This window comes from Cucumis melo, chromosome 10, assembly GCF_025177605.1.
Source record: "Cucumis melo cultivar AY chromosome 10, USDA_Cmelo_AY_1.0, whole genome shotgun sequence".
In the NCBI taxonomy this organism is placed as follows: domain Eukaryota; kingdom Viridiplantae; phylum Streptophyta; class Magnoliopsida; order Cucurbitales; family Cucurbitaceae; genus Cucumis; species Cucumis melo.
In genome coordinates, this window is record NC_066866.1 from 26,152,022 (window position 1) to 26,177,300 (window position 25,279).

The following is a 25,279-nucleotide window of genomic DNA, read 5'->3' on the forward strand; positions in this document are numbered from 1 at the left end:
AGTGTACTTGGTGAGTTTTAGTTTGTTCTTTTAATTTTAAGCATCAGTCTCTTTTTATTATATCAATGAAAATTCTAATTTCCGTATATAAAAGAAAATAATAATAATAGTATTATTGTTGTTGTTGTTGTTAATTTTAAAGATAAATTTAAAATTTAAAAATGTCCATTGGGCTCACCAATTGGATGACTGTCAGTTTTAGGGTTGTTTGGGTTCGCTTGACTCTTCGTATCTAAAGAGTGGGTTTCATTTGTCTGATAATTTTAGGGTTTCAGTTCAAATGGCTGTGGGTCTGAAGTAGCTTTTAGTGGTTGAAGTTTTATTCATAGCTTCAGCATTCATTTGAAAGCTCGCATTATCCGTTAGGTGCAATTGTAAGATAATTCTTTGATCTTTATTGTTTATTTACCTTCATTATTGTTGATCCTTGTTTTGCTGTATTATCTATTGTTGTTTTTTCTTTTCTTTTCACCATCTTGGAAGTATGTTTTTAAGATATTCTTTTAAAATATATAGTAAGTTGTTATGGGGCTTTAACTTCAAAGTTAACTCCTATTTACAACTTTTCTCACACTCTTTTCTCTCGAGTATCCAAGCTCCTAATATGAAGAATAAATAAATACGCTTTCTAGTACATAATTAATAAAGCTTCGCAGCATACTATTCACCATTTTATGGTAAATAACAAATGATAGACTAAATAAATGTGTTGAGTCAAAATTAATATTATGTCATCTCACGTGTTCATTCAAATTCCAATGGAAGATAATGATCCTTCAGTACAAGAAGATAATAAAACGAATTTTTAAGAATTGCACGTACATAGTACATTTCTGTTGACCATTTCTGTTAACTTTTTATTTTTGATAACTTGATATATGAAAAAGAATAATTAAAGGAGACATAAGGTACCTACCCGAACAAAAGAACACCTATCCTTACCTAAAAGAATAGAACATTAAAGTAGTCACTGGCTCAATAACTTGGAGAAATGCAGTAGAGTTTTGCAATAAAAATAGTTTTGCAATAAAAACTTACCTCTAACTTGGAGAAATGCAGTAGAGTTTTGCAATAAAAACTTACCTCTGAAACAAAGGGCGTTCCGCTATTCGAAGAATTGAGATAAGTTTTTCAGTCACACTCATTGCAGTACGTATACCACCCCAGAGTAAAGCCATTCTACCTATTAGCTTCAATACGCCACCCTTCTCTCCTAATTCAGCTAACATAGAGACTAGCCTGTTTGGGAAGGGAAGAAATACTTTAGAAAAAAAGAGAATGACAACTAAAGTTGTGTACAGAATGCATATACGGCCAAAACCTTTCTTCATCCACTTCACCATCTTCCTTCTTTGGCACCACCGGACTAGCAACTGACATTGCCTTCTCAGCAAGAGAGCTAACAATGTTATGATTCTTATCAGATATTATCTGCTCCTCATTTCTTTCTGGCTCTTTCTGAAGATTATCATTCTCCTTGCACTTTAATGAGCTTTCAGTAGTTCCGTTCATTTCACATAAACTCTAAGTGCATAAATTTAGAAACACATAAACCATGCAAATATAAACAAATGGAAAGGAAAGTAAATAAGCATTAGTCCAAGGAAAATATGTTGAATTACTAATCAATGTCAATTTTAAAATGACAGAAAAAAGAGATTTAAAAATTGAACATGAAGCGAAGAATTAAGGGCAACCATGAATACTTTCGGAGTTTATTGGTTTGAAAGTGCTTAATATATTGCTTTATCACTTATTTTATTTGAAAGGGAGGGGTAAATAAAAGATTTCCTCAATATAAATAAGGGAATAATACAAAAGAAAAAATAATTACAATAAAGGGGCTTTCGCAAAAATAGCAAAAAAAATGTATGAAAATAGAGTCATGTCACTACATTTTCTAAATTGCAAAAGTATTAAATTTAGAAGTGGATGACCCTCTGATAGTCTTCCGATAACTCTCTTATAGCCTTCTGATAACCGTCTGATAGCCATCATATTTTCCATATTCACAATATGCAAAAAAGAAATGCTATGAGCTGTTTTTTTCTAAATTCTTTTGTCATCCTATGCAATTTCCCTACAATAAATGTATTTAACGTAAAAGGAAATAATTAACAGAAAGTGAATGCCAGAAAAAACTACCACAAAGGGAAAATCACAAAGTACACACTGACCACAATATTTCTAAAGTCTGAAAAGATATATGAAAAGGATGGTGTTTTATTACTTGATCAAATTATTCTTAATCCTCGAAGTTATTATTCGGTGATTTAAAACATGTGATTCAGAAAGGCTTAATCAAATCTAACTGGTTCTCTTTGTGTTGAAATTACATATATTTGGGGTTTAATCATGCCAAGGTACAAAAAGCAATGCGTAAAAAACAAAAATTTCAAAGCATACATACCTGCTGATGTACCAGTAACGCAGATGCCCCAAGAGCAGCTGTGACAGCTCCTACCACAACAGTATCTTTATCTAAATTTCTCATTTCAGCACATCCTCCTTCCTCATACACTTTATCGGTCAGTGTAACATTTTGAGAGGGCTCTCTCCCATTAGCTTCACCATGATTTCTTTCACCAGATTTTTTAGCTTGATCGGTGAACAAGCATTGGCCCTGGTTATCATCATGCAGTGTAGTCACATGGAAATGTTTTCTTAAAGCTGCCAAGCTAGAGCCAATAATGACACCTAGAGGAAGAATTTTTTTCAAATAAACAGTTTCCTGAACAGAAGATGAAATTGATCTAATAATCTGCTCGCCATAAAGGGTGCCCATTTTCTCTGCACTGGAATCAGTGCTGTCACTTTGACTACCTAAACATTGGCGATACCTACAACCGAATCCAACAGCCACTGACAACAAATTTGCAACATGTTCGATGTCTCTGTCAACACCCAATTTTAAGTCTTTGTTAACTGCACTCAATCTACGTCCAACTTCAATCTGCAAACTATCTTGTATAATAGTTCTAACAAAGTATTTAAAATCCTTTTGTCCACCATTAAACTCAAACTCTTCCTTTCTGTTTATCGTAGTTTGATACTCCCCAACTGGCTCTGGCTGATTGTCGATGTCCAAGATCATATAAAGTGGCTCAATAACATCAACAGTATTCTTCACTTTTGCATCTGCATAGGCATTCAATTGTCCATCAACTCTTTCAGATGCTGAAATAGCACCATTTTCATTTCCCTGTTCAAAAAACCTCCACTGGCCTTCTTCTGGAATATAATCAAGCAACAAAGCTGTAGTTGTATCCTTATCAAGTGATTCAGTAGGCATGTTTGGGGTAATGTAGTTCAAGAGAAAATTATCGTGAACAGAACCTAAATACGCAGTTGAAGTCAAGTCCACGTTGCCATCCAAATCATCAAGGAGTTTGTCCTTGTCATTACCCTCCTGACCTGCTTGGGCTGACTGAGATTTAATCAAATAGCTTCTATCAATTGAGACCAGGTCTGAAGTCAACTCCTCTTCCTGTCCACTTCTAACATTATGCTCTGTATCTCCTCTCTTCTCTGGGATATTAATAATATGACGACCACTTACCCTTTCAGGATTTCTAGACAAATCCATGTTACCACATTCTATCTTCCCTGATGACGTTTCATCATTATTACCTGAGCAATGATTGTCAACTAAGGAATCAGTCTTCTTGTCCTCACCTTCATTTTCTGAACCCTCTAACTGTGAGATTATATTTTCAATTACATTAAATACACTATTAACTGCTACCTGGGTGGAATCATCAATCCCATCCAATGCATCCAAAGCCTGAGAAACGCTAAAGTTGTTATCATTAGATTCAGAAATGACAGGCTTAGTAGGTTCTACAACAGGTTGTATATTATTATTATTATCCTTCTGATCATTGTTGTATTTGTGTTCAACACGTATAGTCTCGGCCTCTGAAGTAGACCTTGGTGATGAAAGTGCTTCCTCTATTGTCAAAGAGGAAACAGCCTTATCATCACTTGAAGGATCTACAGCTTTCTCTTCATTTTTCTTGGGTTTATTCTCTTCCTCCTTATCTGATTGAGCAATTTCACCACCCTGGTTTTTGTGATTATCACCAATAACAACTTTGTGGTTACTTATCTGTTCGTCCTTGCTCGAAAGTTCAAACTTCAAACCTATGTCCAGTTTTTTCTCATCATTAACAAGATACTGAGAAGTATTTTCCCAACAAAATTCATCACCCGACTCAGTATTACCAGAGCCACTTGTCTCCTTCCTTATAGAACTGATAGTATCATCACCATGAATGCCAAGTGCTTGAGAACCATTTTGGTCGATTGACTTATGGAGTTTATCAGAGGAAGGAGGCTCAGATTCTAGTTCCTCAACAAATTTGTCCTCTGTAGGTTGATAGTTATCAGAACCATCTGAAACATCATTAACAGCTCCCATCTCATGCAAAGGGGCAGAAATTTGTGAGGAACCTTCAGCATCTGCCGCGTGTCTGACCTTCTCGTCAGTCTTTCTCTTTAATTCTAATGTGGCATTAGATTTTTGAGAACTACCAATTAGATCATTAACCTTTAAGTTCGATCCTTGCGCATGCAATATCCCAGATAGAGCAGTTGTAAGCTTTCCACGAACTTCTTCCGGAACAGCATCTTGCAGAGCTTTCATCAATGTCTCTCCTTTACCCACGGCATTCAAGACCTGAAGGAGGAAACAGCAGAACAACTTAAATAGACATCTGTCCTTACTTGGTAAAGAAATTGATGTACACATCTTACAGAACAAAGATATTGGGAGCAGGAGCTACCAGCTTCCTTTCGTTATCACTACACCCCTCCATGTCCGTATTCTCTGCTTTCTTCTTCATAAGTTAACCATGGTTTGACAAGTAGAAAAAAGAAGAAAGGAGGTTGAAGGTTTTTTTTGTATAAGTACATGTTATTATATTGAATAAAACAGAAGAATCTTAGATAACTAGCAGTTCCCGGCTTGAAACAAGGAGGTGGGAGAGAGAGAAAAGAGAGCAAAACTGAACACGATGGAGAAAGAAGGAAGGGAAGAGCGAAACCTCGTAAAATATCAAAACAAAGTAAAAGACACCATGAACTTTTGTTGGAATGCCCCCTCCAACAAAGAACTAGTGCCTACTGGCACTAAGAAAAAGAGAGAATGAATGTATGAAAACAGTGACAAAGAAGCCTGGAACTCTAAGGACAGACAACGACATCTGACACAACACGACACGGCAATACGCCTTATTTCTAGACAAGTAGGACACGACACGTTCGCGGCATGTTATAATTTTTTTTTAGAATAATATATGTGACAATACTTGTAGATAAATTACTCATATAACTTAGAATATAACAATACTTTGTTTTATTTAAATTGATACAACATAACAATACTTCTTTAAAACATAAATAAAGAGTACATTAGTTGTTGGAGTTCATTAAAAAGTTCCGAACTACAATACAAATACAAAATCCTAAATACAGATCACACTTTCATCGAAAACAATGGTACAAGTGATATGTTTCTTTGGAACCATAAATCAAGAGTTCTCCGATTTTATTACTTTTCATGCATTAAAAAATATTTCCTGGCTAGTTGGGAAGATCTCTGGGTATGTTTGGATCTAAAGTATTAATTCAGGAGATATATGCTAAACGGAAGAGGATGAGCGGCTGTCGCCGGCATCGTCTGATTGGGGGGAAGGGGCAGATCGTTGAAGATTGGAGAGGACTAGAGGAGAGTGAAGACGAGTGCTTAGGGTTTGTTTTTACGAAAGGGGTTGAAGTTAAACAATTAAAGGGGTGTGTTTTATTTTTTTAAATATTTTTTAATGATAATTAAAAAAAATTCCAGCGTGTCCCTTCCAACGTGTCCTCCAGCATTTTGGAAATAAAAATAAATAAATAAAAAGAAAAAAAGACAACATGCAATTTTGTGTCTGACAGTGTCAGCACGTGTTGGTGTGTCAGTGCTTCATAGCTGGGACTTTCCCCATTTCCCCTCTTTTCCATGTACAAGAGATCTAAACAAAAAATAGATAGATAAATAAAGCAAATGCAGAAGGACAGTATTCACAAGAAAAGATGAAGCTTATCATACTTTATAAATTAGAAAATTGATGAAATCTGCAATTTTATAAGAATGAATGAGATGGTCTAGTATACCTTTTTCTTCTCTTCCTCTGTCAGAGTGCCAGGGTTAGTCATATCAAGAATGTTCATAACCACTTCAGCTGTCCGTAACACTTGACCTTTTTCAGTATCTTCCAAATGGACGCCGTCCTTCTTCCCCATGTCTTCACTAATAGAGCTGGTTTGGTTTAAAACCCCAACTTCAATTTCTAGAGATCCTTTATCCTCAAGTTGTGATTTGCTCTGCGAGTTACTTTGAGATATTAGGTCGGTATGGATACTGCTGTGACTCTCTTCAAGTTTCTTCTTGATAAACCTTGTTGATTGGTACCCACTTGAAGCATCTGACCCGTTGTAACCTAGTTGCCTGATGACTTTTCCTCTTTCTTCGACTGTTTTTCCTTCCACGAGAGCTAAGCCTTTGGAAGAGTTGATGGTAATATCAACATCCTTGAGAAGAGGGTGACGACCTTTCAAGAGTCCAAGCTCTACCGCTGTAAGCCACTATGTGCATTACATGCATACTAATTAGAATATGGCTAGGAGAGAGGCACCGTAACTTGACATTTTTCCTACCAAAAGGGTTTTGGTAGAATTAAATTGTGGAAAAGACATTTCAAAATCCAAGTCCTACAAGTCAAGAGAAAGAGAGAACTAACGGTGCTAACTATCGTATTTTGTTTGAATAGTAAGAAATTACTGAAATGCAACGAATACCTTCAATTTTATAGAATAAAAACTGGAAGGAAGACAAGAACAGTTTCACTCAATTCGTCAGAGAAAATGAGGTATCCTGCTCCTTAAAAAATAATTGAAAATTTCCAATTCTAACAACTCTTATCCAAGCACAAACCATGATCTTTTCAGTTATCAGCAACCTTGACGTCAATAATGGAAAAGTCTGAGAGTGGGTAGGAAGATGTCAATTAATGTTGACCCATACATATAATATAAGGATACCTTGCATTCAGATGGTTTCGAACTGACCGATACATAGAATAACCATTTATCTGCTTCAAGTGAAATGCTTTCATTTAAGCTGGGAATTAATAAAATTCCTAGATGAATATAAAGTTTTAGGAAAAAGTTATTAAGATTTAACATCTACATTTTAATCCCCCAAAATTGAAATAAGCTTAATCAAACAAATACGAAAGCAAACACCAAGACTTGATTCTCTATAGATTAGCAGATTATGAAATAACTTAACTTGTTACAAGTCATAGGGAAAGAAAACAATTCATTACCTCAATCGATAACTGCTGGCACCAAGATAGAACAGGTTTCATGCTAGATATAATAGTAGAGGGCGAATAAGAACACAACAGTAGACTTGTAAACGGATTTTCTACAATTAAACTCCGTGGAATTGAGAACACTGGAGCTGATCCATTGTCATTCTGATCATTTCAGACAGTTCAACAAGTTAGAAGCTGATTTATTTGTGTATGAAAAGGTGACGTCAACTATCAAATAAACATAACTCATTGAAAACAATACTTTAACATAAGATGATGAGATGTCTGTGAGCATACAAACATTATGCATTAACAATCAATATTAACGCATCCAATTTTATGGCTAGCCCAGCTATTTAGAATGCCTTGATTAATGAGGTGAAATGACTTAACCCCGTAGATACACCCTTTCTGCAAAAAAGGAAGAAAACTGGCTATTACATCTTCTTGTTATTTGGCATACATACAGAGAGAGTCAATTAAGTAAACTTTAATTGCTACATTTTAAAAATGATTCCACTTTCCAAAGTCCAATAGCTGTGTTGTTTCAATTTTAACATAAAAATATAACTGATATTAATACATTACAAAGGGCTGGACTAGAATTTTATGGGTATGTACACATAAATGCACAAATAGAATATGGAACTGAAAGAACCTAATCCACCATATCTTTTCAGCAGTTTAATTGAAAGACCCAAAGAAAATCTTCGCAGAAAACTGATAGAACACCAACTAGATATGTTCTTATTCAATTGAAAATATCAAAGTACAGTATGGGATAGATGAAGTATCAATTCTGTAATCTAAATTCAGCAAGAAGAAAAACAAACTACCCTCCCTGTCTCTCCTTTCTCTCAAGGATGAACAGATTACTATCAAAATGATTCTCCTCTTTCTCACTCCTCACTCTCTGCTATTTAAACTACTTTTTCCTCCTAACTAACTGTGGTCCCACCACTGTGGTCCCCATCCCTAGTGCTCACACTCCCCATTACACGTGCACTCCCTTTCTTCCTTTTCCACTATATTGTAATATGATTGGAGGTCTAACATTACTCTCCTCCTCCAAAATCACCTTGTCCTCCAGGTGAAGATCAGAAAATTGTTGCTGGAAATCATCACAATTTTCCCAAGTAGCTTCATGTGGTAGTAATCCTTTCCAGCTAATCAACACCTCCCACCCTCCTGTTGAGGTGTTTTTCGATACGCAAACACTTCCTCTGACACAGCCATCTACTCATGATTTTCAGTCATATAAGGAATTAACTGGTGCACATCAATATGGTCTCCCATCACCTTTTTGAGCTGGGAGACATGGAACACTGGGCGTATGGAGGCTGAAGCTGGTAATTCCAGTTTATAGGCCACTGGTCCGATTTGTTCTATCACTTTATACGGCCCGAAAAAATTTTGGTGGTAGTTTTTCATTCCTTCTCTTCCTCAATGATATTTGACGGTAAGGTCGAATCTTAAAAAATACATGCCCTGCAACTAGGAATTCTACATGTCTTCTTTTCATATCTGCGTACCTTCATTTTCTCTTGAGCAATTCTAAGGTGTTCCCTCGAAGCTCCCAAAGCCACATCCCTTTCTTTAAGCTGTTGGTCAAGTGCAGAATTAGAGGTTTCAGTATCACCATAATATATCAATGGACGTGGTAATCACCCATAAACTGTTTGGAATGGAGTTATGCTGATGAACCTTTGGTATGTAATATTATACCAGTATTCAGCCCAATGAAGCCAGTTAACCATTCCTTCGGTTTCTCCCCACAAAAACATCTTAGATATGCTTCAACACCTCGGTTCACCACTTCTGTTTGGCCATCTAATCATGGGTGATAAGCTGAGCTCCTACTCAATTTGGTCCTAGACAGATGAAACATTTCGCGCCAAAAGTTGCTAAGAAACACTTTATCACGATATGATACTATTGATCTAGGATACCCATGCAATCTTACTATTTCTTTAACAAATACTTCAGCTACTGATTTGACAGTATAAGGGTGTTCCAATGCTAAGAAGTGTGCATACTTATTCTATCTACCACTACCAAAATTACTACCAAAATTACATCAAACCCTGCAGCCTTTGGCAATCCATCAATGAAGTCCATGGAGATATTACTCCAAACCATGTCTAATATCTCTAATGGCATCAATGAACCAGCTGGAGATAGTGCCAAGGATTTGTTGCGTTCACGCACAAGGCATTCATCACAATATTTCTTCGCATGCTTCATACCTTACCAGAATAATTCTCCCATCAATCTCTTGTAGGCAATAATGCTGAAGTCTTCGATATCACTAGTCTTCCCTTATATCTCAACATCCCCTATTGTACGGCAAAATTAGGGACTCCTCCCTCATTTCTTTCCAGCTCAGCAATGATCTCCTTCAAACAAAAATTCTTCTCTACCTCTTCCTTAATAACAAACAAGTCCAGTAAGGTTGGGGCAGATATATGATTTAGGTGTACTAAAAGTAGAGACAAAGAACACACCAATTTATGTGGAAACCCAAGTATTGGGAGAAAAAACCACAATATTTCTCTTATTATTTTATGATAAAAATACAATAGGTACAAGAGGGGAATAAATAGAAAAATACAAAAAGATAAAAAAAGGAAAAAATATTTAAGGCAAATCTCCCAATGGGCTAAGCCCGCTAATTCTAACACTCCCCCTCAAGTTGGGATGTATATATCAATGAGACCCAACTTGTTAACACAAAATTCAAAGTTTGGTCTGAGAAGCCCCTTGTAGAGGATATCAACAACTTGTTGGCTTGAAGGGATGTACGGAATGCATATGCTCGCACTGTCGAGTCTTTATTTGATGAAATGTCGATCAATCTTAACATGTTTAGTTCTATCATGTTGAACTGGGTTGTTAGCAATACTAATACTGGCTTTATTATCACAAAAAAGCTTCATTGGTGTCTCACACTTCTAATGAAGATCTGAGAGGACTTTCTAGAGCCAAATATCCTTGCATATTTCCAAACTCTAGCTTGGTATTCGGCACCGCTCCTGGCCACAACACAACACTTTGCTTCTTACTCCTCTAAGTTACAAGATTGCCCCATACAAAGATACAATAACTAGAGGTAGGCTTTGTGTCAACAACAGATCCTGCCCAGTCTGAGTCAGTATAAGCCTCAATAGTTTTCCTGTCTATCTTTCTAAACATCAATCCTTTACCAGGAGTTATTTTTAAGTATCTCAGTATTTTGTTACAGCCTCCATGTGTTCCTTGCTTGCATTCATGAACATGCTTCCTTAACGTGTATAGGCAAGAGGCATTCTGACGTTTGGAGTAAACTGTATGGGTCGTGTTCCAAATATCTTTGGCTGTTGTAGCATATAGTAATGGTTTGCTAATCTGTGGTCCCATACTGTTGATTAACGTGGATAGAAAAGTAGTCCTTTGCCTTTAAGTTCCGTTCCTGTGGCTCCCCTGGTGGAGGGCGATGTATTTCCCCAGTCAGAGAACCAAATTTATGTCGTCCTTCAAGGACCATTTTCATTGACTAAGACCATGAGAAATAGTTATTGTTGTTCAACTTTTTCCCTGAAAGATGATATTCCGTAGACTAAGCCACTGTATTAGCCACATAAGGAGAGGATAAAGTAAGGAACGTGAGGTTACTAGATTCTCTGATGTAAATAAAATAGAATAATACAACCATTAAAACAGTCTGCTGTTAGAAAGACTGTTAAGAAAGCTGTTAAAAAGACTGTTAAGAAAATTGTTAGAAAGACTGTTATAATTTGTTCAGCTGTAACTGATTAAGCTGCCTAACCACTTGTAACTACTTAAAAATCCATCTATAAATACATACACTCTCAGCAGATAAAGGCAGAGAATTCTTTTGATAAAAATTACCGATTGGAATTACACCAAATTTGGTATCAGAGCAGCCCCGATCTTTGGATGGATGGCTGGCCGGAGAGGAGGAATACCTACCGTAGGGGACAACCGTGAGCAAGAAGAGGTGGAAGAGAACACCACCCTCTCTCCAAGGACATCCACGGTGTGCTTGTTGGCTGTTAAGGACTCCTTGGAAGATTTACACGATAAGTTTGATCGACTAATGGATACTTTGGAGACACTATCCCGGAGGATGGACGAACTACCAGTCCCAGCAAGAAACGAAGCCAACATAAATAATGACTAGAATGATGGAAACAGAGTAGGCCGACGAGCTCGAAGGAATTTTAGAAACTTGCCCAATCAAAGAAATGACCAAAGAATGAGGCCAATGGAGAACCCGCTGCGTTATGCCGACGATGATTCAATGGAGGAATATGACGCTTGGCAAAATGAGCAAGAATGTGATTCTTCCAGCGGTGATGAACACGGAAATACTTGGAATGAAAATGGAGATATTCGAATGAGACAAGTTTATAGAGGACATGAAGCACGAAGGGAAGTTCATCATGATTATAAGATGAAAATTGGTCTTCCAACCTATAACGGTAAGCGTGATATTGAATCTTTTTTAAATTGGATTAAAAATACTGAAAATTTCTTCAATTACATGGATACTCCCGAAAGAAAGAAAGTGCATCTAGTGGCTCTAAAGTTACGTGGAGGAGCCTCGGCATGGTGGGATCAACTTGAAATAAACAGACAAAGATATGATAAGCCACCTATTCGTTCATGGGAAAAGATGAAGAAACTATTGAAAGCACGCTTCCTACCTCCAAATTATGAACAAACCTTGATAACCAGTATCAAAACTGCCGCCAAGGAAGCAAATCAGTAGCAGATTATATTGAAGAGTTTCATAGACCGAGTGCTAGAACTAATTTGAGTGAAAATGAACAGCATCAGATTGCACGGTTTATCAGTGGCTTAAGATTTGATATAAAGGAAAAGGTAAAATTGTTGCCATTCCGTTTTTTATCTAAAGCTATTTCTTTTGCAGAAACTATAGAAGAAATGATGGCTGCAAGATTGAAGAATATTAACAGAAAGAATATATGGGAAACAAATCTTTCTAAGAAGCAATCTTACACTAATAATGCAAATAAGCAACCTTCAACATCTATTGCAGAAAAAGGCAAAGATGTAGAAGCACCAGAGGCAACCAAGAAGAAAGAAAATGCAGTCAAAGGAAGGGCTCCGAATAATTACAATCGGCCATCATTAGGCAAGTGTTTTAGGTGTGGCCAAACTGGTCACTTATCTAATACTTGTCCCCAACGAAAAACAATAGCTTTGGCTGATGAAGAGTATGATTCTGCAAGTGATGGTAGCAAAACAGTGGAAGAAGAAACCGAATTGATTGAAGCTGATGATGGTGAGAGGATATCCTGTGTTATACGGAGTCCTAATTGCCCCTAAAGAAGAAACCAATCCTCAGCACCACTGTTTGTTCAAAACTATATGCACGATCAATGGAAAGGTGTGTGACGTGATTATTGATAGCGGAAGCAGTGAGAATTTCATAGCAAAGAGGCTTGTAGCTGCTCTAAATCTGAAGGCAAAAACACATCCACCCTACAAGATTGGTTGGGTAAAAAATGGTGGAGAAACTTTAGTGAGTGAGATTTGCACCGCGCCACTTTCCATTGGAAGCGGATACAAAGATCAAATTATTTGTGATGTAATCGACATGGACGTATGTTATTTGCTCCTAGGAAGACCGTGGCAATGCGACACTCAAACCTTGCATAAGGGGAGAGAAAATACCTATGAGTTCTGCTGGATGGGGAAGAAGATTGTTCTACTTCCTCTATCATAAAATAACAAAGTAGCAAAGCATATGAAGACAAAGGGGCAGCTATTTACCACTGTCAGTGGAAGAGATTGATCAGTGAAAGAGAAAGAGACATACTGGGGCTAGTTGTTGTTGATAAGTCCATAGGAGAACAAACGGAAATTATGAAACCTGAGTTACAGCAATTACTTGCTGAATTTCCTCACTTGAGAAAAGAACCACATGGCTTACCACCTTTACGAGATATTCAGCATCAAATAGACTTGATCTCATAAGCATCTTTTTTGAATCTGGCCCACTAACGAATGAGTCCTCATGAATATCAAATTCTTCATGAACATATTGAAGAACTGTTGAAGAAGGGACACATTAAACCAAGTCTAAGCCACTGTGAATTACCAGCTCTACTCACACCTAAGAAAGATAGAAGTTGGAGGATGTGTGTAGACAGCCGAGCAATTAATCGAATAACTGTAAAATACAGGTTCCCTATTCCTCGAATTGGTGATTTTTTAGATCAATTGGGCAAGGCTAATATCTTTTCAAAGATTGATCTAAAAAATGGCTACCATCAGATACGAATTAACCGGGAGATGAACGGAAAACAACATTTAAAACTAATGAGGGCTTATTTGAATGGATGGTTATGCCATTTGAATTATCCAATGCACCCAGCACCTTCATGAGATTGATGAATCAGGTGCTCCCTCCTTTCCTCAATAAATTTATAGTAGTTTACTTTGATGATATACTTGTTTACAGCAGGAGAAAGGATGAACACATGCTGCATCTCAGAAAACTGTTTCAAGTGCTAACTAAAACAGAATTATATATCAATCAGAAAAAATGCACCTTTCTAAAAGAAGAAATTTCTTTCCTTGGGTTCGTCATCAAAGAAGGGAAGATTAGCATGGAGCCTAAGAAAATTGAAGTAATTAGAATTTAGCCGATTCCGGCTTCTATCAAAGAAATCCAAGCCTTTCTTGGATTAGCTTCTTTTGACATGAAGTTAATAAAAAATTCCAGTTATATGGTTGCTCCACTTACCGATTGCTTGAAGAAGGGAAATTTTAAGTGGACTTTACAACAACAAGAAAGCTTTGAAAACATCAAGAAGAGACTAACTTCTAGTCCCATTTTACAACTTCCAGACTTCACTTCACCTTTTGAAGTTGCAGTTGACGCTTGTGGCATGGGAATAGGAGCTGTTCTATCTCAAAAAGGACACCCGATTGAATATTTTAGTGAAAAGCTTAGCACATCTAGACAGGTGTGGAGCACATACGAGCAGGAATTGTATGCCCTTATCCGAGCATTGAAATAGTGGGAGCATTACCTACTGTCTATAGAATTTGTCCTCTTAACTGATCACTTTTCACTAAAGTATCTTCATTCCCAGAAAAGCATTAGCAGGATACACGCCCGGTGGATCTCCTTCCTACAGAGATTTGATTTTGTTATCAAACATCAAGGCGGAAAAGAAAACAAGGTGGCCGACGCCCTTAGTAGAAAGAATTCCCTCCTTACATTGCTATCTTCAGAAATCATAGCCTTTAAGCATCTCCCTGATCTCTATAAAGAAGATGTTGACTTTGCAGAAATTTGGTACAAATGCAACAACTATCTAAAGGCTAATGATTACCATATTGTAGAGGGATTTCTCTTTAAGGGGGAACAATTGTGCATTCCGCACACCTCTCTACAAGAGGCATTACTTAAAGAAGCTCATTCAGGAGGCTTATCCGGCCATTTGGCCAAAACAAGACATGTGATTTAGTATCTAAAAGATAATACTGGCCACAACTAAGAATGGATTCCAATAATTTTGTCAAGAGATGCTCCACTTGTCAAAAAGCAAAGGGATCAAGCACTAATGTCGGCCTATACTACCCGTTACCTATCCCAGAATCCATATGGGAAGATCTTCCCATTGATTTCGTGCTTGGCCTCCCTAAGACTCAAATAAACTATGACTCTGTGATAGTTGTAGTAGACCGGTTCAGTAAAATGACCCATTTTGTTGCTTGTAAAAAAACGAATGATGTTATATATATTGCTAATCTCTTCTTTAGAGAGATAGTACGATTACTGGGATCCCTAAGACAATCGTCTCTGATAGAGATGTAAAATTCCTAAGTCATTTCTGGAGAACCTTATGGAAGAAACTTGATACAACTCTTAAATATAGCACCACAACTTATCCTCAAACAGACGACCAGACAGAGGTGACTAACAGAACATTAGGGAATCTCATAAGATGCCTTAGTGGATCTAAGCCTAAACAGTGGGATTTATCCTTAGCACAAGCAGAGTTCGTGTTTAACAACATGAGAAACCGGTCAACAAACAAATGCCCCTTTGAAATAGTCTATACTAAACAGCCAAGGTTGACCTTTGACCTTGCTTCCCTCCTTACAGTAGTAGACATTAATCAAGAAGCTGAAAACATGGCAGAGAAGCTTGAACAACTACATAAGGAAGTCATTGATCACCTCATGAAAACTACAGATTCCTACAAAAAGGCAGCTGATATGAGAAGAAGACAAGCCAAATTTGCTAAAGGAGACCTAGTAATGGTGAAAGAAAAGTAGATTCCCATCCGACACTTACAACAAATTGAAAGATAGACAGATCGGCCCAGTACGAGTCCTAGAAAAATATGGAGCAAACGCTTTTAAAGTAGAACTCCCACCAGAGATGAATATTCACCCGGTATTCAACATCGCCGATTTAAAGCCTTACTATGCACCAAACGATTTTGAGCTTGCACGCTAATGGACTTCGGGGCAAATCCATTCTAAGGGGGGTGGAATGATGTAAATAAAATAGAATAATACAGCCATTAAAACAGTCTGCTATTAGAAAGACTGTTAAGAAAGTTGTTAGAAAGACTGTTATAATCTGTTCAGCTGTAACTGATTAAGCTGCCTAACCACTTGTAACAACTTAAAAATCCATCTATAAATACATACACTCTCAACAGATAAAGGCAGAGAGTTCTTTTGATAAAAATTACCGTTTGGAATTACACCATTCTCAGAATACATCGGTACAGGAGTATTGGATGTCGTCCCTAAGGAAGCCTCAATTGCTGCAATTTGTTGTCGAAGCCCTCCAATTGTTGTAGGGTTATTGGTGTAATTCCAAACGGTAATTTTTATCAAAAGAACTCTCTGCCTTTATCTGCTGAGAGTGTATGTATTTATAGATGGATTTTTAAGTAGTTACAAGTGGTTAGGCAGCTTAATCAGTTACAGCTGAATAGATTATAATAGACTTTCTAACAGTTTTCTTAACAGTCTTTCTGACAGCAGACTGTTTTAATGGCTGTATTATCCTATTTTATTTACATCAGTTATTCTCGAGGAAGGTTGCATGTTAGGATTGGAGTGTGCCGAAGACTCACCAACCTCAAATGTGAGGTGAATTTTGAGGATTCTTAACATCGGGATGATAACTAAGGTCAGTGGGTGGCAAGGCATACAGATATTACGGCAGAAGCGGTGGTGGCCGACCAGAATTAGGTGGCAGTACATAAATCGGGACATGGGGAGCAATATAGGCCACAGATGAAGATAAGGGTTGTGCAGATGGGATGGTCGGCACTATTTGAAGAGGATGGATCGGCGCATGTAGCTCTGACGACGGCGCGTGAGGGGTTTTTTCGTCCATGGCAGCACTGATCCAAGTATCAACGGCGGCACTAAAACTGGCGGTTGTCTCCTTTGTTTGATTTCCATCATTAGTTGTGTCTTCTAGGGTTTGTTCAATGTCCCGCTCTAATACCATATTAAAAGTAGAAACAAAAACACACACCAATTTACGTAGAAATCCGAGTACCGGGAGAAAAACCATGATATTTTGTTCTTATTATTTTCTGATAAAAGTACAATAAGTACAAGAGGGAAATAAATAGAAAAATATAAAAAGATAAAAATATATATAAATATATTTAGGGCAAATCTCCTAATGGGCTAAGCCCACTAATTTTAACAAGGTGCACTATGGGTGGCACCCTTGATAAAGCATCAGCACCTTTATTCTAAAGTCTAGGTTCTAGGCCACTTCAAATGTATAGCCTAGCAATTTAGTAATCCACTTCCGATGCTATGGATGGATCAAACTCTGTTCTAACAAGAATTTCAAAAAAATGCTAGTCTGTCTTGACAACAAACTTCCTCCCTAACAAGCATCATCTCCACTTCTGTATTGCTAGCACAATTGCCATTAATTCCCTTTCATACACAGGTTTAGCCCAATCCCTCATTGATAGTGTATGACTGAAATAAGCTATTGGTCTTTTTGCTTGAATCAACACAGCTCCAATCCCATACCCTGATGCGTCTATCTTAATCTTAAAGGGGAGATTGAAATCTGGTAATGCCAATATGGGCAAAGTCGTCATTGCGTTTTTCAACATCTCAAAGGCTTCCCGTGCTTTTATCCAGTCATATGCTTCGAGCTTCAGAATTGAGTTAATGGAGCAACCACACTCCCATAATTCTATACAAACCTCCTATAATAACCCGAAGGCCTAAGAATCCTCTTACATCTCGCACGTTTGTTGGAGGTGGCCATTCTTTGATTACTCCAATCTTTTCAAGATCTACCTCCACTCCCTTTCCAGATATTATATGACCAAGATACTCTAACCTGGCTTGAGCAAAATTACACTTTTTCATATTGGCATACAATTCATGTTCTCGCAGAATCTCGAAAACCAACTTTAAGTGCTGTAGGTGCTCCTCCAAATTTCTGTTGTAGCTTAAAATATCATCAAAAAACACCAGTACAAATCTTCTCAAATGTGGTTTGAAGATTGTATTCATCAACAACTGGAAAGTAGATGGAGCGTTAATCAACCCAAATGGCATGACTAAGAACTCATAATGGCCTTCATGAGTTTTAAATGTCGTTTTCTCCACATCTTTTCTACTCATTCTTATTTGATGATAGCCTGTCTTCAAATAAATTTTTGAAAACATATTAGCTCATTCAACTCATCAAATAACTCTTCAATAACTAGAACAGGGAATTTTTCTGAAATTCACATTATTCAATGCTCCGTAGTCCACACAAAATCTCCAACTACCATCCTTTTTCTTCACTAACAAGACAGGACCTGAATAGGGGCTGGTACTTGAACGGATTACCCCTGATGCGTACATTTCATCAACTAACTTCTCCATCTCTTCCTTTTGTTGATAGGCATATCTGTATGATCTCACATTACTTGAATAAGTGCATTTCTTCAAGTGTATATGGTGTTCTATACTACTCTTTCGGTGCAGCTCCTTTGGCCAATCAAAGACATCCTCGAATTTTGCCAACAATACCGAAATTGATTCACTGAATGTACGTATCTCTTCCACCAGAGCCCTGCATTCAATTAAGAACCCTTGTTCAGATGAAGACCATGATTTCATCATGCTTTTCATACTCACCCGGGCCTTAGTCAAGCTAGGATCTCCCCTTATTACTACCTTACAACCTTCACGTTGGAAAGTCATGGTCAGATTCCTCCAATCCATCTCGATTTAGCCCCAGTGAGTAAAACCATTGCATTCTCAATATTACATCCACACCTCCTAACTCTAAGGGAAGAAAACTTTCAATCACCTTCCATTCAACCAGCAATAGTTCTACTTTTTCACAAATTCCCTTCCCTTTCCTTTCATAGTTGTACCAGATCCAAGGGTTACTCCATAGTTTGCAGTTTCCATCATTGGTAAATTCAATGACGTCACCAGCTTTTCAGATATAAAATTATGCATTTCCCCACAATCTATCAGAACTATCACTGCTTCCTCATCGATCTTTCCTTTCATCTTCATCGTGCCTGGCTTAGATAGTCCAACCACAGAGTTTATTGATAGCTCAACGACCGGTTTTACTCCCTTTTCAACTTCTAGCATTTTCATCTTTGTTTCTTCTTCGTGATCATCTTCCTCAAATATTTCTACTTCCTCTTCATTCTCTCGAACAACCAAAACTCTGAATTCCCTTTGCTCTTTAACTTTACAACAGTGGCCTGTGTGGTATCGTTCACAACAGAAACAAAGCCCCTTCTCTTTTCTTGCCTGAAATTCCGCATCTGATAGTCTTTTAGTTGGTCCTCCGCGCCGAGTTTCTCCTGCCGTCACACCTCGCAGAGTTATAGTTCGCATCGGAAAATTCCCTCCAACTTTAGTTTCATTCATGTTCAACGATATATTAGCTTTAATAGAAGATGTAGTAGTTTAGGCCTTACCTTCTATGTTCTTCTTTAAGCCCGCTTCCCTCCTCATCAACTCCTTGTTTTCTAAGTGTTGGGCTAACTTCATCATCTGTGCAAGCCCCACTGGTTCCCAGCATTCCACTTCTATTTTGATCCATGGACTAAGCCCATTCATGCATGTTTCTTTCAAAACTTCCTTCAGCAGGTGAGGCAATGGCACTACCAATTTGTCAAACAAATTTCGGTATTCTTCCACCGTTATCTCTTGCTTAATAGCCAAGAATCTTCCACAAATTAATCCTTCTCTCGCCGACCGGAATCAAATTAACAGCCTCTGTTTCAGATCTGCCCAATCCTTGAATGGATCTCGTTCTTCATATGATCGATACTAATCCAACGCTGCTTCATCAAAACTAATTACAACAATGGTCAACTTCTCATAATCCCTCCGTTTATGGATTTGGAAGTAGCGATCAGCTCTAACAACCATGAATCCAGATCACTGCCACTGAATACTGGCATTTCAACTTTCTTGAATTTACTACGATCGTTTGAGTTTTCATCTCCTTCAGACTTGTTCATTTTACCTTCTATCTTGATTTCCTTCAACGTCATACATCCACCTTCGATGATGCTCTCAATCGTCGATCCTCTACTCGACCATTCTTCCACTCCTCCAAAGATTGTCGATTTCTCCTTTGCTATTCCTTCAAGACATTTCAACAACTGTTGTTGTTTCTCTGCTTGGATGACCAATCTTTCGATGCTCTTCGCCACGGATAACAAGTTTTCTTCGATCATCGGCAACTTAGGTCACTCTACTCACATTCCCGATCTTTCCTTATCAAAGGTTTCAAGCTTCTCTTTGGTCCACTTTTGTGCCATTTTTTATCATTTCCCAGGTAAAAACACTCTGATACCAATATGATAGAACACCAACTAGTTATGTTCTTATTCAATTGGAAATATCAAAGTAAGTACGGTATAGAATTGATGAAGTATCAACTCTGTAATCGAAATTCAGAAAGAACAAAAACAAACTACCCTCCCTTTGTCTCTCCTTTCTCTCGAGGATGAAGAATTACTATCAAAATGATTCCCCCCTTTCTCACTCCCTACTCTCTGCTATTTAAACTACTTTTTCCTCCTAACTAACTGTGGTCCTCATCCCTAGTGCTCATGCTCCCCTGCACTCCCTTTCTTCCCTTTTCTACTATATTGTAACATAACTGGAGGTCAAACAAAAACATGCACCTGGATATAAAGTACAGGGATTTTCACATTCCCAACCACACTTCTTGTGCTTGACTTTGAGTAGAAATCTTCAATAGAATTAAATCCATGAGAAACACTAGATATTGATTTTTCAAAATCGCGCACAGATTTGGCTTCAAGAGCTGTTTCAATATCAAAGCCTTTTGCTTTCCCTTGAAAAAGTTCCTGCCAATTAAAAAAGTCATCTAGCAGCAGTTACTATCCAGTATCCAGTAACAAACAACAACTACAAAATCATAGGGAAGTGTCGCTACACTATGCGATAGCATAATTCATTAAGCAATAAGGCATTGGAAGTTTTAGCTTTTTTTCATAAACATTAAGCTATATTTAATAAGGCAACAAGCAGATTCAGGAATCAAAAACCTTATTAGATCTCAGAATATTAACCAGTCCACCAGTGAGATCATGATCAATGGCCATGTGATATGGAGGGGTCTGGGTGGCCTCCTCCAAGTCAAAGGGATTGTCAATGCATGCTGCAGCGGTAAGTGGTGTTCTCTCACCGACTTCTGCCAGGTACTTGGTTAACATGTTTGCACCATATCCCCAGCCAATGGCCATCAATGCCGTCCAAGGCCTTGCCTTACTAACAAACTGAACGGCTGTGTAGATATCATCGCTGTCAGCAGCTGAAAACAACCTACATAAATACAGCAGACTTATCCTATCAGATACCTCACATGAGGAAGTATGCCTTGAATTGAATGGAATAAGATATTTGCATTTCAATAATTTTAATTAAAGATACACAGTCTTCTTTGAACTAGAATGATCTTCCGGACTAGTAAGTCCTAGGTAGTGGAAGGCTTCTCACTAACACGTAACACCGTCGACTTACTGCCCACACACCTCTAGCCTGTCAAAGCTCAAAAGTCCTCCTGTCCCAGCTTCCTATTGATCTGAATTAGTTCCAACTTATTGAAAGTTCTCTCTTCTTTCTAGAGTTTGACAATGAACACGAACCTTCGACGTGGAGGCAAAATCAAGCGTTGTTGGCGGGTTTCTGAGTATTCCTCTCCAGCCTTCGGCAACAACTTAACCAACTAACTCAGAGATTCTCGGTAGGTATTGAGCACAACGGCTAGGGTTTCAGTCAATGAAAGTTAGGTTCTATCTGAATGAGACGATGGCAAGGACAGCAGCTAGGGTTTGATGTAGAAAGAAAATAGCTAGTGTTTTGTATTTCTTAGCTCTGCTACCATCTTGAATTGAATGAAATATGATATTTGGATATCAATGATTTTAATGTAAGATACATACCCTTTTAAGAAAGGCTGGAAACATAAAAGGAAAGAATGATAAAATAAAACTAATTAACATGTTTACAGCAACAATATGAAATCAGATAGTCACTATATTTAGAAACTCAAATGCAATTTTTTGAAGATCGCACTCATTTCTCCATGCTCTGCACACTTATTTTTCCTTTTTTCTTTTTCTTTATTTTTGCTTTTTGGGTGTAGGAAGGGTCACTAGGGGATCGAAATTGGTTCTTGTTCAGCATCGCCCTAGAGAGCAATCCCTCATTCAGATGGCGAGTTCTTTGTATGCAGAGGACAGAGAACTGTTAGAAGATGAAGGAGAAATAGTTTTTAAAAGAAATGCACAGCCACAAGCTAAGAACGAGCTCAATATGTGACATGAAGCAATAGGTTGAAAAAATAGCAAAGAAGAGAAAGGACATAAAAAACGATTAACCAATATCAAATAAAGGTCAAACAATCCCGGACGTAAATCCCCAACCTTCCTTAGTACTGACTATACGCTTTTCCTCATATACCGATTGTAACATAAATCAGAAACACGTACCTAATGCTATAGAAACATTCACGTAAACAGATTTAAAGTGGCAAAACCAAACAGCAACCGAAATATTAATCACAGCACTATAGCAATAACAGAACCGATCAAAACAGAGGGTATTAGATGCTGCCTTCCAGCAGTCGGCATATCTACGACAAAGTGAAGCAAAGAAGTTACAAGATAGTGGTCATACCGTGCAGTGGTAAGAGGTGAACCAGCACAGCCTCTAGGATTCATGACTATGGGAAAAAGGCCTCGCCCAAGAGCCTCAGTCACAGACAACCGCACATTCCTATCCATGCTCCCTTCTGGGGTTCCGGGCACTAACAATAACGTAGTGTCCAAACCATGTTCTTCCCTCAAGTTCAAATGAGACGGCCAGTCCAATGAAATTACCCCACCATCTTCGGTGCTTATACACAATCTTTGGTACGTCAATTTGTCTTCCTTTTCATCCTCACCAGTAGTGGCTTTCATTCTCCCACTGTTGAGCCTCACAAAGTGCCTGCCCTCCTTCACCAATCTCTCGCTCACATCCTCCACAAGGTTTGTGTCGCTTCCAGGGAAAGCTATAGAAGGACAGCGAAGAAACACGAATCTATTGAACGGCGTGGGGCTGGACAACAAAATCCATTCGCCAATATCCGAAATTGCGGATTTTTTGGAAGAGACGACATTGGACAGGTAAAGTGCAACGCCAGAAGAGAATCCGAGCGCTGGAGCTATTAGCTCCAAGGAATTGACGGTGGTAACTTGGGAAACCAAGTTATGGAAAAGGCTTTCGAAGGGGTTGGACTGGCTTCGGACGGTGAAGGCGGTGCGATGGTGCGCATGGCGGTAATGTTTGAGTCTCCGGCGTCGAAAAATACGAAATTCTCGGACATGAATGGGATTGATGGGTCCAGGATGGAGTTTTCTGGCGAGGGAGCTGCAGCAATCGAAGTTGGAAGTCATAATTTGAGATGAATAATTGGATGAGAAAGAGAATTTGATGAAAAGCAACAAAAACAGAGTGGAAGAGAGGGAGGAGACGGTGGCGCTGGCGATGGCGTTGGCTATTGATTATCGGAGTTGATGTGTGAGGAGTACTGAAGTTGGTTATAGATTCGGAAATGGAGGCCCAACGGTACATCTCCTTCTGCCACGTGTTTGGTAAACTTGCTTTCCAATTTCCCACACTGGATTAGACTCATCTTTAATAAACCCCAATTCCCAACAAATTCTTAATTATTTTAGATGAAAGTATTTAAGAATACATCGTGAAAATAATATCTTAGGAAACTGAAAATTTTTCGATATTTATAATTATTTCGATCCATTTCAACGCACATGTTTACTTATAAAAAAAATGAAAGTTAGTTAATGTTATGAAATAAAAGATAACGAAACAAACAAAAAGAAGAATAGAGAAGAGAGGAAGAAGAGAAGACAATTGGTTTCAATTGTGGTGTGTCTTACAAAGGCATCACACTCCTTTATTTATAGGACATCTTATTTATAAGTTACATTATGGAATTCAATGGGATGGATGTTACAATATAGAATTGAATGTGAGAGTTATATGAAAATTGTAACCTATGTAGGTTATGAATATCTACATTTATAATATCATTATATTTACAATACTCCCTCTTAGATATCCATATTATATGAAAATAAATGTCTCGTTAAAACCTTACTAGAAAAAAACCCGATGGGAAAAAAATCCTAGTGAAGGAAAAAGAGTACATTTTTATACATTAATAACTACCTCGTAAAAACCTTGCTAGGAAAATTCAATGAGAAAAATCATAGTCAAAGGAAAAAAAGGCATTACTCCTATTCCTTAAGGACAATATTTCTACTCCCCCTTATGGATACATCACTTAAGTTCTCTGAGTCGTCGCATTCCAATGTTGCGCACTAGCTTTTCAAATGTTGATGTGGGTAATGCTTTTGTGAATAAGTCTCCCAAGTTGTCTTTTAAAGAAATTTGTTGAACACTGATGTCACCATTTTCTTCAAGGTCATGCGTATATAAGAGTTTTGGTGAAATATGCTTTGTTCTATCTCCTTTTATATACCCTCCTTTGATTTGTGCTATACATGCGGTATTATCTTCAAATAATATTGTTGGTAAATTTTTACTGAAAGACAAACCACATGTTTCTCGAATATGATGAGTCATTGACCTCAACCATACACATTCTCTACTAGCTTCATGAATTGCAAGAATTTCTGCATGATTCGATGAAGTGGCCGTCCTGGTTTGCTTTACAGATCGCCAAGATATAGCAGTTCCTCCACATGTAAACAGATAACCTGTTTGAGATCTTGCTTTGTGTGGATCAGATAAATATCCAGCATCTGCATAACCAACTAGATCAAAGTTTGATTTATTTGAATAAAACATACCCATATCAATTGTCCCTCGAAGATAACGAAGTACATGCTTAACTTCATTCCAATGTCTTTTTGTTGGAGAAGAACTATATCTTGCTAACAAATTTACTGAAAATGCTATATCTGGTCTTGTGTTATTAGCAAGATACATTAGTGCACCTATTGCACTAAGGTACGGTACTTCAGGACCAAGTAATTCTTCATTATCTTCTCGAGGTCGAAAGATATCCTTTTTTACATCTAGTGATCGAACCACTATTGGAATGTTTAATGGGTGTGCTTTGTCTATGTAGAATCTTTTTAAAATCTTTTCTGTATATGTTGATTGATGAATAAAAATTCCATCGGCTAAATGCTCGATTTGTAAGCCAAGGCAAAATTTTGTCTTACCAAGATCTTTCATTTTAAATTCCTTTTTGAGATATTCTATTGCCTTTGAAAGCTCTTCAGGAGTTCCAATTATATTTAAATCATCAACATATACAGCTATAATCCCAAATCCTGACTGTG

At 37.7% G+C, this 25,279-nt stretch overlaps 2 protein-coding genes across 11 annotated transcripts in view; both read right to left on the reverse strand.

Moving 5' to 3' along the window:
- The window catches only part of LOC103499360 (uncharacterized), a 37,488-nt gene extending 13,984 nt beyond the window's left edge, over positions 1 to 23,504 (reverse strand). For 5 of the 10 annotated variants that reach the window (XR_007824215.1, XR_007824216.1, XR_007824214.1 and 2 more), the window contains exons 1-9: positions 22,581 to 23,502; positions 20,948 to 21,224; positions 20,561 to 20,746; positions 7,371 to 7,523; positions 6,157 to 6,627; positions 4,785 to 4,838; positions 2,411 to 4,678; positions 1,322 to 1,524; positions 1,084 to 1,239 (exon numbers count right to left, since the gene is read on the reverse strand). Coding sequence is in view for 7 of the 10 variants with exons in the window: in XM_008462345.3 (XP_008460567.1) it covers positions 1,084 to 1,239; positions 1,322 to 1,524; positions 2,411 to 4,678; positions 4,785 to 4,838; positions 6,157 to 6,627; positions 7,371 to 7,523; positions 20,561 to 20,746; positions 20,948 to 21,224; positions 22,581 to 23,341 (4,529 nt within the window). In the remaining 3 variants the exon portion in view is untranslated. Of the gene's footprint in view, positions 1 to 916; positions 943 to 1,083; positions 1,240 to 1,321; positions 1,525 to 2,410; positions 4,679 to 4,784; positions 4,839 to 6,156; positions 6,628 to 7,370; positions 7,524 to 20,560; positions 20,747 to 20,947; positions 21,225 to 22,580 lie in introns of all 10 variants that reach the window. The other 5 variants (XM_017047090.2, XM_008462342.3, XM_051090810.1 and 2 more) reach the window with 5 other exon arrangements.
- LOC127151321 (uncharacterized) lies at positions 16,932 to 20,554 on the reverse strand. Its single transcript, XM_051090813.1, has 2 exons — positions 19,340 to 20,554; positions 16,932 to 19,222 (listed from the first exon to the last, which is right to left on the reverse strand). Exons 1-2 carry the CDS (start codon positions 19,479 to 19,481, stop codon positions 18,732 to 18,734), a joined length of 633 nt encoding a protein of 210 aa, XP_050946770.1. The 5' UTR covers positions 19,482 to 20,554; the 3' UTR covers positions 16,932 to 18,731.
- Positions 23,505 to 25,279: the final 1,775 nt, after the last annotated feature.

What these genes read in the sequence shown, in the direction of transcription:
- LOC127151321 (XM_051090813.1), bottom strand. Translation starts at nt 19,481, where the DNA reads ATGAATGGGCTTAGTCCATGGATCAAAATAGAAGTGGAATGCTGGGAA. An exon ending in CTTAAAGAAGAACATAGAAG is followed by an intron (nt 19,223 to 19,339) that starts GTAAGGCCTAAA and finishes GTGTGACGGCAG; the next exon opens with GAGAAACTCGGCGCGGAGGA.